At 39.6% G+C, this 19,114-nt stretch overlaps 1 protein-coding gene across 2 annotated transcripts in view; it reads right to left on the bottom strand.

Annotated features, from left to right (window-relative positions):
- Window positions 1-8: 8 nt before the first annotated feature.
- Window positions 9-19,114, bottom strand: part of ddah1 (dimethylarginine dimethylaminohydrolase 1) — a 78,962-nt gene continuing 59,856 nt past the window's right edge. For both annotated transcript variants that reach the window (XM_018694003.2, XM_018694004.2), the window contains 3 exons: window positions 12,926-13,045; window positions 7,083-7,226; window positions 9-2,843 (listed from right to left, as the gene is read on the bottom strand). In XM_018694003.2, coding sequence (XP_018549519.1) covers window positions 2,727-2,843; window positions 7,083-7,226; window positions 12,926-13,045 — 381 coding nt within the window. In that variant the 3' untranslated portion in view covers window positions 9-2,726. The remainder of the gene's footprint in view (window positions 2,844-7,082; window positions 7,227-12,925; window positions 13,046-19,114) is intronic.

Genomic DNA, 19,114 nt, shown 5'->3' on the forward strand with positions numbered 1-19,114 from the left:
AATACAGCTGAGTGCTAGATGTTAATTTATTACACAAAGTAGACGAACGGCTCAATTTAACATGACTTAAATAATTATTACTCACAACTTGTATGAAAACCAAGAGACCTGAGTTGGAACATGGGCAATCACAACATCATGATTACTGGAATGAGTGAGGGGATTAGTAAGAGGATAAATAAGAGCCCTCGACAAAGTCAGAAGCAGTTACTCACATGCAGCTTTGCCAGCCAAGAGCCAAAAATGTATTAAATGTTATTTTGATTTAAAATCAGCAGTAGGAAAAGGTTACAGTGTCCCAGAGCAGCAGAACCAAGAGGTGGTTTGGAGCAGTCTGAGAGGTGATGACAATTTTAGATGAAATTACTTTACTTGCCTAAAACCCAATGTCTGCTATGTAGTGATCAGACAATGTATGACTGGTCCTGCCTGGCTCAGCCTTCTGGAGTAACTGTGTGAGAGTCAGAACTGAATGCTCTGCAACGCTGCTATCACCCTACATCCAGTCAGCCGCCTCCTGTAAAATATACTACTAGTGTCAAACTTAATGGCAGGCCATCACATCTACAGTGTTTGCCAGGCTCTATGACATCATAGCCATAAATTAGGCCAGAATCATCTATGAGGCAATAGCGGAGTGTGGGAGAAGTCGAATGTTGGGAGTGAGACAGTTGAGAGAAAGAGAAAGTTTAAGAGAGTCAGTGTTTACTGGCGTACAAGCCTCTCCTTCCAACAGGAATTCTTTCCATGTTTCATCACTGCCCACTTGCCCATACGCAAATGTCTATGGAAGGAGGTTGAATCACCTCCTGATGTCATTTCCTCAACTTTCAGTTACAATCACAATGAGAAACAACATGGTTTCAGATGTGATGGGCCTTATACAGTATATAGTATATTTACACTATACATGTACTATGCTGTCATATCTGTAGGCCTCAAACATGAATTCAGCAACAACAGAGATAAGGCCACTAAAAACAGAGCTCATCAGCATCCTTTAAACTCCCACTGGCAGCGGACACATGGAAATGCACCAAAATGGGCAGTTAGCTTGTTCTGCATGCTGAGTGCAAACTCTCTCACTGCACTCACATTTGGTGCCATTGGATTTAGTGGAACAGACATCAGTTTCACAGCATGCTCTAAGTCAGTTTTTGGAGTAAAAACTGCCAGACAGGAAAAAAAAAACACAACTAGTGTAATCAACAACACAGACAGAACCAATGATGTGAGAAAACTACAAGTGCCTTCAGAATCACTCAGCAGGAGTAAAGTCATTGATTTCCATACAGGCATTGCACATTAAAAGGAGCAGAGGTGTTATGTTGGAATAAATGAAAGCTTAGTTCATGTTATAATAATGAAAACTTACATTTCCTACACAGGCAGCTTTTATCTGTCCTCTGCAGGGTTGGCACAGATTAATAAGTTTGCATCCCCACAGATAAGAAACGCTTATCAGGAGGGATGCAAAATTGCTGCGACAAAATGGCCACAGATGGTTTTTGTAGAATAAAATAACGGGCTACTATTAGCTTCTTCAGCTGGTGGCAATTGTTAAGGATCATTCAAAAATCATCTCCAGTGCTCTACAATCAATGACAATGGTAAGTGAGCAATAGTCATGAAAAGTAAGAGCACCTCAGGTCTCAGTGGCAGTACTCTTAATATTAATCACAAAATCATAACAAATCACTAAAAATCATAACACTGTCATCGTACTAAAAGCTCACATCTCCAGCGGGATTTTCAAGAACTGTATTTTTCAGAATGAGGAATCAAAACATCAAAGAGTGGTATATTAGTGGCTTTGAAATCAAGTATGGTCATGACATTTTGCTCAGCACCAACTGTAAAGAAAGAGCAGGTTATAATAAACAAGTTTAAGAAAACCTGCTAAATAGCAACCGTGTCATTAAGATTTAGCAATATTACAGCAGTAGCAGGATTTATTCCCTTCACCCTCCTCCTTGCTCCAAAATACAGTTCTTGAGAAAAGGATTACAAACTCTGTCCCTTTTGCATTATATAACCAAACACACACACAAATTAAATCACAGTTAAAATGGTGCATGTAAACAGTATAAACCAACTGTCTACATTTTTTCATTGTAGATGTCTGTTAGTTATGTAATTTATAAATCTGCATTGCAGTGTTGGTAAGACTGTACTTTTCAATGGCAACAGAAACAATTTTATCAAACGGATCCGTCTGGTTTTCTTGGTGCAGTGCAAGGACCAAGAAGACGAGAAGGAGGGACTCTGCAGTACCTAACATTAGAATAATATTTGGAATCAATTAGAATAATATATATATTTTAAGAGTTTGTTGACTAGTTGTAAAGAACGAATACTCTCAGAAACGTATAGCTTAACATCGGCTTGTTCTTTTTCCTTAATATCCAAATCAAGAGCAAAATATTCAAACTAATTTTAATTCAATATCCTAATTCTTATAGAGGCATAGATTCACTGTAACTACTTGTTTTGAGTCAAATGAACTATTCACACTCCCTTTAAGACAATGTAATTTGAGTGTTGTTTTTTGTGGGGGAGTTTGGGGGTGGGTGGGGGGTATGTTCTTTGTCCCTCAGCATCAACAAACTTGCCTATCCTTCCCTCTAAGTACCAAGATAGTTTTGTCAAACCTCTGGATGCTTGGTGAATTGGATACAGGCTCTGCTTGGTTACCATGCACTGAGAGACCCCCCTGGCGAGCAGACTCAGATGTTGGCCTTCTTGTTGATGAGTACAGAGCAGCATGTGAGGGCTCCATCCACTTTGACCTTCTCCATGTTGGACACGGGGATCAGCATGTGGTCCTTCAATTTCTCGAACACCTGCATGACCCACAGATAAGATCGTTAATAGAAAAACTGACATCCAGGCTGTGTTTACACTGATGTTTACAATTTATTTGGTTATTATAAAAATTAAAATGATGTATGCTGAAATATAATAGATTATCACAGTGTTCAGCCAAATATCAGCATGTTTTTAGTTCTATGATATATTTGGGAATCAAGAGTCTGTCTCTTTACATTACAGAAATAATCAAATACAGTAGATAGTGTCATAGCAACAGCTGTTCCTGTTCTGCCTCTTGACTCTGTCCTTGGGTACCAGATCTAGGAGCCAGTATCACAGGTATTGACCAGCCAGCACCACCAGCTGCTCTTTAGAAAAAGCTGAAGTACAGCTCAGCAGGGAGAAGGTAAACTGAAAGCAGGAACTTATGCAACACTATGTTTATTCATTTGTCGACTTGTAATGTTCTGTAATATTAAAAACCCTGCAGAGAAAAACAAAATGTGAAGTAGGAGAACAAGCATTCAGTGAGGTTTCCTGGTCTCACAGCAAATTGTTAAAAAAGACAGGAGTGAGAACTATTACGACATTCTCAAAAGACCCTCGTAAAGTAGTGTGTCACCCTGTGGACATTTTCCAGAAGAAAACCACTGTTTTCCTACCAGACTTCCAAACCAGGATATTTTTCTCTTTAAACTCTCAATCTAACCCTGCTGTGATACTGAGCAAGGCCTTGCGGCACAGCCAGAGGGACCAACTAAACAAATTCTTATCTCATGATGCAATATGGCTGACGAAGCCTCTGGTGATCCAGATGCCATCTTAAAAGCCACCGCAGCCATGTGCCTTCTAAACTCTTGATTCTTTTCTACCCACAGCATTTTGTGTAATGTGGGCAGGAGTACAGGTCATGACCCTCCCTCAGTTATTTGGCACTGCACCATCATCCTCTCATGTAGCACTATTATACCACTTAACAATGTGTTGTGGAGAGCATATTTCCATACAATTTAAACATAATTGTTTTTTTAATTAGAAACATCATCATACTGAAGACAACATTTTTTGGTCCCTATCAACTGTAAATGTTGAAAAAGAAAAAAGGCTAAAGCCATGCTAGCAGCTCTGAGAGGCTGCACCTAGGCATAGCAGTGCTGTGAGCTAAATGCCAATGTTAACACGATAACATGCTCACAATAACAATGATAGCACACTGATGTTAGGCAGGTAATGTTTACCATGTCAGCCTGTTTGCATGCTAACAATTGCTGAATAACATAAAAAAAACAGTTAAAGCTGATGGGATGGTCATTCGTTTTGCAGGTATTTGATCACAAACTAATGTATTAAACAGAAATCATGATCTGAGAATGCCACTAGCTGAATTAAGGGATCACCAAAGTTACTATAGTTCACCCTGGGGAAAACACAAATTTGTGTAGTAAATGCCTTGGAAATCAATCCAATAGTTAGATCCAAACATCTCACTCAGACCACAAATGTCCAAAAGGATCACCAGAGTCATTATAATTCATCCTCTGGGCAACATGAATGTGTGTATCAAGTGTCACAGCAGTCTGTCCAGCCGTGGTGGAGACACTTCAAGAAAAAAGCAAAAAATGTCAACTCCATGACATTTCAGTCTGGACCAAAATGGTGAACCAACCAAGTGACATCACCATTCAGAAACCTTCTAATTAGACCACATGATCAGAGGGTCAGCTCAGGGGAGGTTGTGCTTTTGCATAACTCCCCCAAAACAACATCAGTAAATCCCCTGCTGTTTATAGCATCTCCGCCTCCAACGTGTCTCTTTTTTTGATCATTTCCAGCCGAGTTCTCATTACTGCGGTTGAGATTTATATGCTGGGTCGGGGGGTGGCGTGGTCCCACACAGCAGAGGCTGCTATATTTCACTGGGCCTTTTGTCTGCTCACTTTCTTTATCTCCAAACCGAGACCTCTGGAGCCGTCGCCACTGCTAACCATTAAAGATGCCCCGTCTCCACCCCCTCCGACCCCACCAATCCTCTCTCATGACCCCCTGCCTTTGTTAATGTGGAACTCTTATGTAACTTCACAAGCTAACTAAAAATAGACTGGAGATTAGGACAGACAATGTTTACAGTTAGAAAGCAGCACAATTCTTGCAGAGTCTTGTCTCTGTGACTGTGCTGAAAAATCTCCACATCTCATTGAGGGGAAGAAGCAACAAGTTCCCCTGGGAAACATGTACCAAGAGAGACCTACTGTACAAGAGGGCACAACAGTCTACTCTGATAAAACTACTCCTACTATTTTACTGCTTGTGTTATGTCTTGTGCTATTAATATTTTTCCTCTTTCTTTAACCTACAATTTCTTAAACATAGGTTTGGAACCAAGAGTGGGTTCCAGGCCAATTTCTGGTGGGTTTGAACACTATAAAGGAAACTAGATCACGGAACAAACATACATTTCTCAAATATTGCTCCAAATGGTCCGTTAAAAGGTGCTACCAAAGCAGGAAGCATGAGATACACAAATAGATTTTATTATACTCAAGTCGAATTCCTTCAGTTAATCTTCCTGGAAAAAATGGAGCCTTTGCCATGGATGTAAGTCCAAAGACGCATAATTTTGTGAATTCTTCCTTCTAAAAATAGCTGGCGGAGGTTGGGGTTTTAACCACAGAGTACATTTTGAGGTCTGAGCACTGTCTCTGCAGATTGCAGGATGCTGGGTTTGATCCTGTGAGAATCCTTGTGACTTCTTGTGATGTGAAGTGACCCTGAAGCATCTAAATAACACTGCGGCTCCTGCTCAGCCTTTCCAAAACGCAATAGACAAAGTGAGATGATAACATGTCATTCACGTCAGGCTACGGTAGAAAATAACATTTAAGTGTCACGAGTGAAAAGCACAACTTTTAGGTGTTTGCAAGTAGGTCACTGTATGTCTGAAAGAGGTATACGAAAGCTTATATGTTACATGTGTTCATGCAGTGATAGTGTACGCTGTGAGACACTGTTGGAGATGAGCTCAGCCTGGTATATTGAGCCAGCAAACAGAGCTTAACAGTCTAACAAAGAATACATGCTGGAAGGAGAGTTGTTAATTAGTTTGATCCTTACAGATTTCTTTCAGGGTTTCCATTATGAGCTCCTGAAATAGTGCCAACTTGGCAACCCTAAGTACAAAAAGAGTTTTTTCTATCCAACAGTAAGCCATTTTAATTTAATCTGGATTGTCAGTCAGGGATGTATCTTCTTTTTTGCAGCTACATTTTTGGCTTTTTGCCTTTATTTTTTGGGTGACAATAGACCTTAAAGCACTAGGCCATAGGAACTTAACAAATCAGTACAGAAAAAGAAATTAGATGCAACAAGTTTAACTTTGTAATTTGCTGGCTTATTAAGGATGAAATTATTTGTGTATTTTTTGTATATGATGGTGAATGATGAAAGAAGGAATGAACTTGATGAATGTTAAGTCTAATATTCACTCTCCTTGTCGCCTTGGCCTCTCAACAACTTCTGAGGGAGATATCTGGCTCTTTTGCAGCTAAATGCTTCACTATGTTCACCAGCTAGTTGCTAAATTTGTTTGTTATTTGGTGCTTGGCAGGTATTGTGGATTTATTATCTCATTAAGTTATATTATTATAAATTTATGACTAATTAGAGCAGCAAGACTGAATCAAAACAGTACAGATGCAGACTGAAAACAAAAACAACAAGTTAAAAGAAGCTAATCTGCAGAGTCAGGTGATAATCTATGGGCTCACCGCTATGAGCTACCCCTTTCCCAAGTAAGTAGACATTTGTCCCATTATTGATATACAAATATTGATTATAGCAGCTCTAAGAACTGTTTTGATGATCAACCTATAATTAACTCAAGTTCTGAGAAAAAAGCACATATGTTTTTTTCCTGTAAGACTTCAACGTGTCTGACTCCTAGTCTGCAGTCTGAGTCATGTCCACAAAAGGTCACTTGACATCAAACTGCACGTTCCTTTGTCAAAAAACACAGCCCTGGCTGTGGTTGGTCTGTGTAAAACAACCACGTAGCTTATGAAGGGTTTCCCTCTCCAGCCAGTTGTTTTTCTCCGAGGTCTGGACAGGATAGAAAGCAACAAAGGGCAGTTCTCTTTAATTCTAAGCCACTAAACCAGTCTGGCTGTCCTGACTGTGTTTCTTCCTCCCAAAGGTGTAACCTCAGGATTGTAAATGAATGTGTGACTGTGGTGTGTGAGTTATTGTGTATGGATGTGAAATGTGCTGGGCGTTACCTTTGCACTCTCTGGAAACTCATCTGCTGTGCAGTGCAGGAGCACATGTCCCTTATTAGGCAGGTTCATGTAGACGCAGTTGGCTGCAAGATCATCAGGCACCGTCAGTTTGTCATAGCGATGGTCACTCATCTGCTGCATGATCTACACACAAAGATAAGACACAGACAGAAAATAGACAATGAGGTAAGGGCCTGTGAGAGTCCATAGGGCTTTCAGAGAGACAGACAGAAAACAGTTATTCAGACACTTTGAGTCAGAAGCAAGGCCACAATACCAAAGGCAGCACCACATCTTTCTGCTGGCCAAACCACTCTCGGGGCCTGGGGGGCCTTAATGGAGAACACAGGAGCAGACAGACATTCTTTCTCAGCAGATGTCATGTTATTTATGTAATCTGAAAGAGTCAAAGGTGGGACGGACGGTGGGGGAAGAGAGGCAGAGAAGACGCCCGTGTTGCCAAGTGGAAGTCGGGGGGTGAGGATGTTATGACCAGAGGAGAGGCAGGTGCCTCTTAATGTTTATGAGCCAAACATCTGCAGACGGATACCTCAGAGACGAGAAGGGGAGGGGAGGTGGAGAGCAATTTTAACAAAATCCAAAGTGTTAACATTCAGAAAAGATATTTTGAGGAGTGAGATTTTCACCAGATATGGACCTCCTCTGTCTCTCTCTCTCTCTCTATTCTTGTGCTTTTCTACAATTTCTCCTTCAGTCATCTTTTGTCTTTAATAATGAGCAGGATGAATTGGTCATTTGCAGTCAAAAAAGGTCATAATAAAAAGTTGAAATTATGAAAAAAGAAATGCAAATTCTTATTGTCATTTAAAAGAACTGATTTTGCTCACATAATTCACTAAATGTCACCTTTAGCTTTACATTGCATCCAAAAAGAGTGACGCCAGTTTGACGCACATATAGGTTAGAGGAGTGGTGGTGAGCAAATGCAATGACACACAAGTGCAAATGTGGGAGGAAAATGTGTGGTTTGTGAGCACAATGGGCTTTGTGGCTGAAGATGTTTTCATTTCGCTTCCCACTGACTATTCCTGCTGAAATAGGAAAGACCGGGTGTGTAGTGAGATGAAAAAGCCTTTTTGCTGCGTGAGTTATATACAAATATGGATAGCTTTGCATTATATTACTCGCATAATAAGTTGAATATACTCACACTCCTCGTACTTTGAAATAAAAAATGGGTCATTGTCACGTAAATAGGAGTTTATTACCAAGTGATCCAACCCAACAGAAAATGTGCTGTTGTAAGTGTTTTGTTAGGGCTTTCCTGGGAAAATCTATTCAGCACACAGGAAGTGACACATTTTATGTTTCTGGCAGCAGCAGAAGTGCTTGGTTGGAATAAATAGAAGAACAATTGTGTGGTTAGTATGAGCAGTAAATCCCATCATTAAATAAAAAAACCAAGGAAAAAGTTGTCACAGGACTGGACTCATTGTTAAATGGAATGGTGATCTCTGGAGTAATGGAGCTTTTGTAACAATGTTAAAAACAAACAGACTTAAGGCTAAAAAAGGAAATTATACCATCAGACTGTTAGAGTAACTAATATTCTTATATATCTAATAACAAGAACTCATTGATTAATGGATTAACAGATCCTGCAAATGACTGACAATGCAAAAATCAATTAAATCAACTTTATAAGAGCTGACATTGCCATTTCTGAGTGCAGGGCTGCAGGGTGGAGTACAAGCAGCGTGTGTGTGCATGTGTGTGTGTGTGTGTAGGCCTGAGTGTGTGTAACCAGACCAGACACATTCCCAGGTCACTTGTGGGTGTGTTACGGGATTGCAGCGGCCCTAAATGAAAACACTGTCCATGTGCGTGACCGCCAACACTGTCTCTCACACACAGGGGGATTAAGAGTGGTAGAGGGGAGAACAAACGTCGACTCCACCAAAGATCACAGTTGTTCCTGCTTTACTCACCGTCTCTAAAACATCTAGTTTTCTTAGTAAAACAGAGAGGAAAAACTATTTGGGGTGTAAGGAAAATGTCCCAGAGCAAGATTTCATCGTGCTTCGTGTAAAGTTCTGAGCCACGAAATGCAAATAAATCCTGAAAATTCACCTGACTCATGGAACAGTTGGTTCTCTGTTCATCATCAGCAGGAACAACTGGTCTGTATAAAGCCAGATTACTAATCTGTGTACTTGTAAAAATTTAAGATGTTATTATGATCTCAAGAAATAAAAACTCAAACTCAGTGCATGTTTTTGAGAAACTCTTAGACTTTCAGTGGCTCTTGCTAACATCAGTTTATCTGCCTGCCATCTTCAGTGTGCCTCATCTTTTTCAAGTGTTTAAGAGAAAAGAAACAATGGAGAACTCAGGCCTCTACACTGTCATCCTGGCTCTCGACCAAGCATAAAGCTACAGCAAATTAGCAGCGGCTTACTTCTGGACAGTGGCTGAAGTCCAGTTAATACACAGAGTGGCAACTGGGCAGCAGAATGTGCTTAGTCAGAGCTGCTAAAACAAAATATTTACTGGAAGGTAATAAAATCCCCCCTGGGCAATGACAATCTCAACCGGTTAACAAAAACACTGACAATTTACTGGACCTGATGCTGTCCACTGCGTATCATCAGCATAATCAGGATTTTGGCTCCTGCTATGAATATTTATAATGCTCATTCTAGAAATACTTCCCAAGGAGCCTTTAAAAGTTTAACAGTACTTCTTTTTACTGATGAACAACAGCAGCATGTACAAGACAAATCCGTCTTGAGGCTGCTTCCAAATCCGGTGGGGAAATGAGACTGAAATTGCTTCCTGTTGATATGCAATAAATGTTTGTTATGGTTCCTTGACACACATTTACTCTGGAAATATTATTGGTCTATAAGGAGTGTTTATTGTTGCTCCCCAAGATATCCAGTGGAAAATAATTTTAGTTGATTGTTTTGATTTTAGGTATAACCAAGGCCACAATCAGAGACCCTATACTGATATATTATCAGCTGCTGTCTGACTCTGACGCTGACTCAGGGACTCAATGATAACATCACTGGCGAGGAAACCCAGTAGCCACAGGTCTTATATGGCTTGTTTCCTGATATGATACACGCTGTAGAACTCATCAGTCTTCTTAGCCACAGAATCAGTGTGTTGGATTGCCATAATATTTTGTATAGACATTCATGCTCCTCAGAGGATGAAGCCTACTAACTTTACCTCTAGTTCCACCAGCAGGTTGACATTTTTTACCCTAAACAACTACTGGGCGAGTTGCTGTGTGAAATTCAGTACAAACATTCATGATCATGTAACAATTTGATTTCTAAAGGTCAATTTCGTATTCATCCAGCAACATCACCAGATCCAAATTTATATATATATATATATATATATATATATATATATATATAATTACGTATTTGGGGAAAGCATTTGTTTTCTATTTGTGAAGATTAACCTCCAGTGACATTCCATTTTGACAGCTAACGTCACAAGTATAATTTTGTGGTAATATAAAATAGTTAAGTATGTTGATATTCTTGAATACTAACTGCTTTAACAGTAACAATTATGATTAGTATGTAATGAAAGGATTACCATGTAGTATGGTTTGGGGACACAGTTTTAGTTTTGTTTGATTATTTTCTCAGGAAGAAACAGGGCAACAATTCAGAGACCTAAATCTGAAACCATAAACTGTGGTACAGCTGCTGCTCTCTGACACTGCAGCTGACTCAAGGACTCAGTGCATGACTGCTTTCACATTAAAGGCAAGGAAACCTAATGCTCCAAAAGCTATACACAGTACTTTTCCTGATATTAACAGATAGTAGATAACTCATCAGTTTGAGCATCATAAAGGTAGAATATGCTAATATTTTGGTATCTTATTCGTGTATGTTGGAATACTTGTGATAAGGATTTGGTCATCAAATACATATGACCTTCACTGTGTTGTCACCTCATTATCTATAAAACCAGAGCGTGTAAACATCCTTGAGGTGAAGATCAAATCCGGACCAGTGGAGAGTAATGACCTCATGAATCAAACAGAGCTGAGTAAAAGCTGGTGACTGGTGAGCTAAAGCTTTGCCGGTCAGCGTGCTATAAAGTAGCGAGGGAATAGTGTGTGAGAGCGGTGGAGTGGGTGCTGCATCCCCTGACAGAGGCGATATTTTGGGATGATGACTTCATGAGAGGAGCTTGGCAGTGACAGCAGCAGATGGATGACGAAATCCATCAGGTCAGCATGTATTCTCATCCCAGGAGGAGCTAAACACAGACAGGAAACTACCTCTGGTCAACAAATATAAATATTCTGAGGACTTCACCTTCCTCTTAAAGAAACCCAGGAAAAACAAACAAAAAAATGAACAGTCCCACAGCACGCTACAGACCTTCTACACTTCTACAAGTTTTCTAAACCCATACCAGATACAGATCAGCTCCTCCTCTCTTCTCAGTGAATATATTATTGCAGTAAAATTCAGTTCCCTAAAGATAAACTGAATTAGTCAGGCTCCAACTTTAATTTGTACAAAGTGTCTTTGTCCACAGACAAAGAGCCCCTATGCTATAAGAGCTGCATCCACATCCAAAACAGGCACTTTGAATTCATTAAACCAACATTCATAAGATCTCACTCCCCCCACAAAGAGCACATTACCTAATTACAAATCCAGGGTTGTTAAAAAGTCCTTTAAAACAGGAGCTAATTGCAGCAAGAGAGGGTGACGTAAGCCGTAATTAGGAAGCGAGCAGTCTGTCATTAAGTCTCGCTAACGGCCACTCCTCGCTCCAGCAGATAATTACTGGGGTGATCAAACAGGCAGGAATGTTAATGAGTCGATGCTGGAATACAAAATTAATTAGCGCGTGTGTTTATGCACAGATTCTTGAGTTCCTGTGTGCCACTTCAGCAATGCAAACATAGACACAAACCGACAAGCCTGACCTTGCACCTCTCTCAAGTGCTTTGCCTCATTAGGACGTGCTGTCTGATGGTCCGTTTTTAATTACTCCTGAGATACAGTAAAGTGACTTTACTTGACTTAAGTAACACTGGGGCCAGTAGGGGGGGATATCACACTAGGAGGCGGGTGAGGAGCCCTGCCAGAGAGGATCTGTCAAGGCAAGGGTGTATGTGCTTTTGTGTCTAAGTGAAATTAGATGTACTGCATGTGTACCACTATAAAAGTTCACATACAGCCTCATATACTGAAGTTTGGGAATTTCAGGGCTAATTCCACCAGAGGGATGGGCTGTTGTGAAAATGACAATCTGTCTCTGTCAGGGTGTAAACTGTCTCTTCTTCATGTTGTCCTTAAGCATCCCTTGGGGTTTCTATTGTTGCAGTGAAGCTCGATCGATTCAGAAGCCTTTTCGAAAGTAATGAGCTCAAGCTGTTTAATGGAAGGACGATACTTTTGTAATTGAAGCTGCGAGTGTGAGTGCCAGGGGCAATCCCCACAGATTAACTGAGAATATGAATTAATGAGGAAGGATTAAGGTGACAGGTGGTTTCAATGTGCTTACAGTGGGGATCAGCCATCAAGCTGTAAGTAAGTGAGTCTGTTCTGAATCAACACGTGCAATGTCCTGTCTTGTAGTGTTATTCTTGCTGAATACTTTGCAGAACAAGAGAAAAAAAAACAAAACAAGGTTCATACCAACTGGATTGAGCCAAGAGTCGACCAGAGAAAAAAATGAATCTGCTGCGTCAATGTGCATCACCATTCACAATGCCACTACATTGATTCGGTGGTTTCCATGACTACGGCTGGTGAAAGCATAGCAATGGGATGATGCTTTTACCATACATACAACACACACACACATACACACATACACAAGCTCCATACTTTGAGGGCTTTCTGCGCTGGTTCACTGGAGCCGATGACGATAAGGCCTGGTCCCCCCATGCTGCAGAAGCTTTTCAGGTGCAACCCTTCCAGCACAGGCACAGTAGACACAGCATAGTCCTGCAAAACACAATTCAATTAGATGAAGCAAAAACAGAATATGATAAGCTGTGTGAGGACAGGATAAGTGCAGGTAATAAAAAAATATTTCAATTAATGGTACTTCTCAGAAGAGAGAAAGATAGAGAAATATTATGTACAGCAACAATGTCATAACCCAGTATACATGTGGTAATATCTGTATAGCTGTCAAATGTAATGCTTCCCCATTTATCCAAATGTGGGTTATCAAAATATTAGAAAGAAATTTCTATTAAGTTAAATCCCAATTAGATCATCTTTGTAAAAGGAAGGATTTATTGTATTACAGGGCTATTGTATCATACTACAATGGATTAGACAGGTGTGATAACTCAGTTTAAGTCTTCCTTTTTTTATATTACAATATAAAGAGAGAGAGGGAATGCAGTATCATTAGATGAAGTCTCAAGTGACCTTTAAAATAAAGTAGTGGGCAGCTCAGGAGCGGAAACAGCAGGAGTGTCTGGAAGATGATGTCACTGAGCTGAGGTCTCATGGGGAGATTACAAAGCACCTTGTAGCAGTCTGATTGGAGAGGCTCTCTCTGGCTGCAGGGATGTTGTATACCATATGTTGTCATCAGAAATGTTCTAAAAACAGAAGTTATATAAAACAGCACTCAAAACAACTGCCAGTGGTAACAGTTTTCTCAAGACCTGAGCTTGGGCACTGGATGAGGGATTCAAGCATCTTTGAAATGTGGAGCCCCCTGAGAATCTAGTTTCAAATGCTTCAGAGAGTCAAGGCTTTGCCCACTGCTATGGTAATCAACATCCAAATCAATGTAATTAGTACTATATATGCCTTACCACAAAAATACCAAGTAGGCCATGAATTAAGAGATAGTCATCCAATATTATTCATGATGCATCAACAGTAATTATTATTAGTTATTCCAGACAAGGACATTTAATCGTAGTGATAGTTTTGTAGTCACATCACTAGCACTGACACAAGGACGGTGACATGTGACCACATGACAGGCTTTGCTAGCAAGATGTGGCAAAAGTCAAGCCTCTTTCAGAAGATGATCTCCTCTTTCACAAATCTACAATGAGTAAATCACCTGAAAACTGTAAGCAATAGTTGAGCTGTCTTGCAACTACTAAAATGGCCTTTTTCCCTTTTATGACTGATATTGGTAAAATCTGCAAGTCTGATTGTTGTCCTTGTCCCTGACCACAGCTGTCCTGTCTATGTCTGTATAGAAAATCATGAGTTGTGGTAGAAAATATGTTTTCAGGGCTTTTAAATCTCTGCCCTTGTGGGTAAAATCAGCATTCAACAGTTGCATCCATATTGTTTGACACTGTATAAAGTGCATTTTGCTGAAGGATAGGATCATTTCCACAGTACTGTAAAGGGTCATATAGTGTTTTATTTGTCTTTAGCCCTCAAGAGTTGATTTTGGACTGACCCTTTCATTAAAATGTCAGCTGAAAGCCTCATTGTTACAAGAATTAAAGCTTGGAGTCCATATTTGAAGAATTACAGCATACCCTGTCGAAACAACATTATTTTACCACTGACTTTATTTTGATTTTGATTCACTGGCCTGGAAGAATTTCCCACTTTTAAGCTGATTGATTAAGCTTTTGATTTGGGGGACTCACAGTCAGTGACACACTGTAAGCCTTCTGAGAATTGCTAAAGCCAGAGTTGGGTCCTACTGAGACTTATAAACCTTGAAGTGATACCAAGCTGTAATGTGAATTATGATAGGATATGAGACTTTAAGATTATTTTCCAAGACCTTTCCTTCCTGAATCTATGTGAATACATTTATATGACTGCATAAATTATGGTTTGCGCCTAAGAAAATAACTTCTTGAACTTACATCCATGTGTTTTCTTAATCACATAATATGTTTTGAATGGGTTTTTATAGCTCTAAGATTCATAAAACCCTATGAAGTATTCTGTACATTTTCCATCGTTATACTCCATTGTGACATTTTCTGTTCAAGTATATGTTAACACGTCTCAGGTCAATATTTGCATGGCATCATTAGTGCCATTAAAGTGCTCTGATTCACTGAAATAGTTATTGTGACTGAAAAACTGAATAACACTTGGCAGCTCATCATGCAGAAAACTTGAATTCCCCAATCATTGATGTTTTCCTGAACCCTTTCCTTGGTACTTGTTTAGAAGATACAGAAGGACAACTGGGAATTATGTAATCTGAACTTTCTTCATTCCTTATCTATGAACAGGAAGCTTCAGTGTAAAATTAGAAATCCGAGTCATACTCTTCTCTTTATCAAGATAAATCCTCAAGGGAATTAGGGGAGAGACAGGGTTGCTTTTCATCTACAGTAACGGGCTGATGCTGTGCCACTGTACTGTTGTGACCTGAAAAGACCTTATTGACAAACCCAGAAGAACATTAGTCTATGTTAGTGTCTTATTAGTACAAATTAGGAGTCAACACCTCTTAGCTATAACAGAAAAGAAGTGTCTTAACCTTGAGATTACTTCCCGAACAAACTGATTCCATCAGCAGCACCAATTACTCCGACCTCTGCAAGGACCGCAAAGAGCTGCAACATCTGTATGCAGTTGCTGAGTGCTAAACAAACCTGGCAACAAAGTGATCCTTAATTTGATAATGAAAGGAAAAACCAACAGTGATACGGGGAAATCGATCTGATAAAAAACGGAAAAAACAATAATGGACGCCCAAGTGATTTTTCCTTCTGTCATTTGCCAGAGACGCATCATTAAGTCCCGTCTTATCAAAGATAACAGAAAACACAGAGGAATCCATAATGAGGAATTCAAATCAGACACAGATGGGAAGATGGAAGCACTACAATAAAACCATTCAGGTTACCGTAATGTGTTGAACTCTTGGTGCCATGACCCACTTCTGAACTTTGCTCTTTTGTCATGGTCTCTAAAAGCGATACACACAAGTCTGTGGTATAAAACTTCTTCACATTGCAATAACAATAAACAAGATAGATAGGATCAGTCTGTGTTTGTGACCCACGCTGTGACCCTGTTTGTAGGCTGCATGTCTAAATCCTCCCTGAACAAATCTGTTGTTTCAGTGATGTTTGGGATATTTTTCTGAGTGTTGCCTTTGGACATTTGTGTCATATGGGAGTGGAGATTGTTGAGCTCCGTTGTGTTTATCAAGGTCAGGCCAGAGCACAGGGATATTAGTCAGAAAATAGTTGGAAAGGAAAATACAAATTCTTTGACATTAACAGGGTTTGAAAAGAGACATAGACCAGGACTACATGCACACTGTTGTCTTTTACGAGAAGGATAAGGCTGGTGATCAATATTTTTCTGACTGTCAACAAATCAAACCAAAGACTTAAGTCTTTAAAACGTGGTAACAAATACTGTACATTTAAAAAAAAAAAGGCTCAATAATTCCTAAAGTAGCTGGGCACTGTAGTTTTTAGCAAATGTTACTCTTGGAGCACTATAATGGATAATTACAGTGGAAGGACAGTGTGCATGTGATCAACTTAAAATGAACTACAGTGTGGCTCCTTTATGTGATTTTAGTGGGTTAAGGAGAGGAATAAGCTATATCAGGCTGTAGTTATACAGACAACATTTGATCAGTCATTAACAATAAGAAAAATACAGGTTATCACCAGATTAATTCTTTTCACGGTGCTTTCCCTTGATGTGAGTTCATCTGACAGCTCTTTAAATATGAATAAGTTGGAGATCACACTGAATTTGTCCAACCCAAAGGAAAAATACAGGAGTAATTTTAGTTTAATTTTTAGTAAGTAACAGTTTTTAATCTAAAGTTGTAAATCATACTTTCAAAAGACTTAATCAGAGACTAAAAAGAAGAAGACAGATTTACTCACAGGGTGAGGCATGATGCAAGAATGAGCTCTGAATGCAACTTCAAGGGTGGAGACATTAATTGATGTTGATAGTGTCATTCAAACAAGGCTCATTGGCTTAAATTATAAAAATGACTCATCTGAGTTTAATGAGAATTGTGGGAAACATTTTTCCTTTTCTTTACCATAAGTGGGAACAACCTGTCAATTCAGCAGTTATGAGCGGAAATTAAAATAAATTTAAAAAATTAATTAATTGCTGATTGATAACACTGAGGGAGAATGTTCACAAAATTTCCTCCCAAATCACCTATTTAATCAGTGTCACCAACTGCTTGTTAATCACTGTGTACAGAGGTGGCAGAGGTCTACATCAATAGCTGATTAAAAATACCTCCAAGCCAGCTGAGGCCTGGACCAGCCACTAACGACTAATTGCCACTGGGAATCTTTATTGCCATATCCATCAATAATCACAGGGTGTTATGCTCCAACGGCCCTACGTAACAAAGCAAAAATACTTTTTTTGATAACACATTATCACACACACTATTTTTGTTGTTTACTGCAAAGTATACAGGCAGTTGTGGGAAACACAGATATATACAATGTTCTAGCCTATGTACAGGCCTAGAAATGAGGCTTTTTTCCTTTTCCACATCTTCTAGCAACAATTCATATGTTTATATGTACTGTACTGTATAGTCCACAAAAACAAAAACAGTGTAGCCTTGATGCAGTCTGAAAGTCAGACATCTGCAGCTGGCAGAGCAAAGTGGATACAGGGAAGGAAGAAATGGAGGCAGAGGTGGATGGATAAGGGATAGATATAATAGATAGAAAAAGAGGGGGTGGAGTGAGGCATGGTTAGAGAGAGAAATGGAATTAGAGAGAAAGGGAGGTGGAACAGAATGGAAAAAGCAAGATGAATGGAGTGATGATGCTGTTATCTTCCTGCCCTAAAGCTTTTATGATTGATAACATATTTATCTCTTCCTGTCTTTTCTGTGATGTCTGATCTCTCACAGTAGTCTCATGCTTAGGGACCATTTAAGAGAATAAAGAAGGCTGAGTGGTGATTGTGTATTTAGAAAAGTAGATTTCTGCTTTGTTAAGTTTCCATTAATACTCTTACTGTATAGTGTCCGGAGCAACAGATCCAATGTGATTCCATACTTTCATAATGACAAAGTTAGCATCCATCCTCTGAAGCAAAACTTCTGCTTACATTTTTGTGACTCACCTCACTGTACTTTGTGTCACTGACAGTCGCTCCTTTAAGTTTAATATGCATCTTTAAATCTTTAAAGACACAGAGGTGATATGCTGTGTGATGACCCCATGACCCTTTTCTCTCTGTTTGGTTTCTTTGTTTGGTGTTCTTTCCCCTTCCTCTTCAGGAGGCAGTGCTGTTGGGCCAGGTGACTGGGAGTAGCACCTGAGTTCACTCAGGTCCTGATTGCTATAAGCTGTCAGCGCTCGCGCTCGCTCGCGCACCGCTCCGCTCACTCGCTCTCTCTCGCTCTCTCTCTCTCTCTCTCTCTCTCTCTCTCTCTCTCTCTCTCTCTCTCTCTTCCAGGGCTTTGGATTTTTGTTAGACTTATCTTTAGTTTTATGCTCACACCCATACATCCTTTCCACTTATTCAAACACACTACATTACTGACTTTACTGACTTACAGTACTTTAAGTAAACTTTGCTTTTGACTTGTCGTTAGTTAAATAAATTTAATTTAGGTATAAACCTTGATTGTTTGTGTGGTCTCCCTCATTTTTGTCCTGAATTTGAGTCGGTTCATGACACTGTAGCTGCTCTAATCAATATTTTCATATAAACAATTGGTCAGGAGGGTTAATGGAAAAAAATGGCTCATGGTGAAGAGTCCACAGGAAATTCTATGATATGACAGTCCACTGGCCTGTTGGGTTGTGCCTTGTTTTCTCCTCTTTTGCAGGTGATTGGTGGGTGGGGCTGCACCTGCTCCAAGCCACTACAAAACCTGCCACATTAAGTTGTCTCAGGGAGACTCTCACCATGCACTTTGTTTGGTTCCTTTATCAGTTACCATGAAAATGTATTAATCCAGGTTTAACAATATTATAAATTCAGATACTTAAGGAGTTAAACTTGTGTGTAAGTTGTGTAATAGGCTGCTAACACTTTATTTGAGTCATTGTCCAGCAAGGTATTGTTACTTTTAGTTAAGTATGAACTGTAATTTAGCCA

This window comes from Lates calcarifer, linkage group LG17, assembly GCF_001640805.2.
Source record: "Lates calcarifer isolate ASB-BC8 linkage group LG17, TLL_Latcal_v3, whole genome shotgun sequence".
Classification (NCBI taxonomy): domain Eukaryota; kingdom Metazoa; phylum Chordata; class Actinopteri; family Centropomidae; genus Lates; species Lates calcarifer.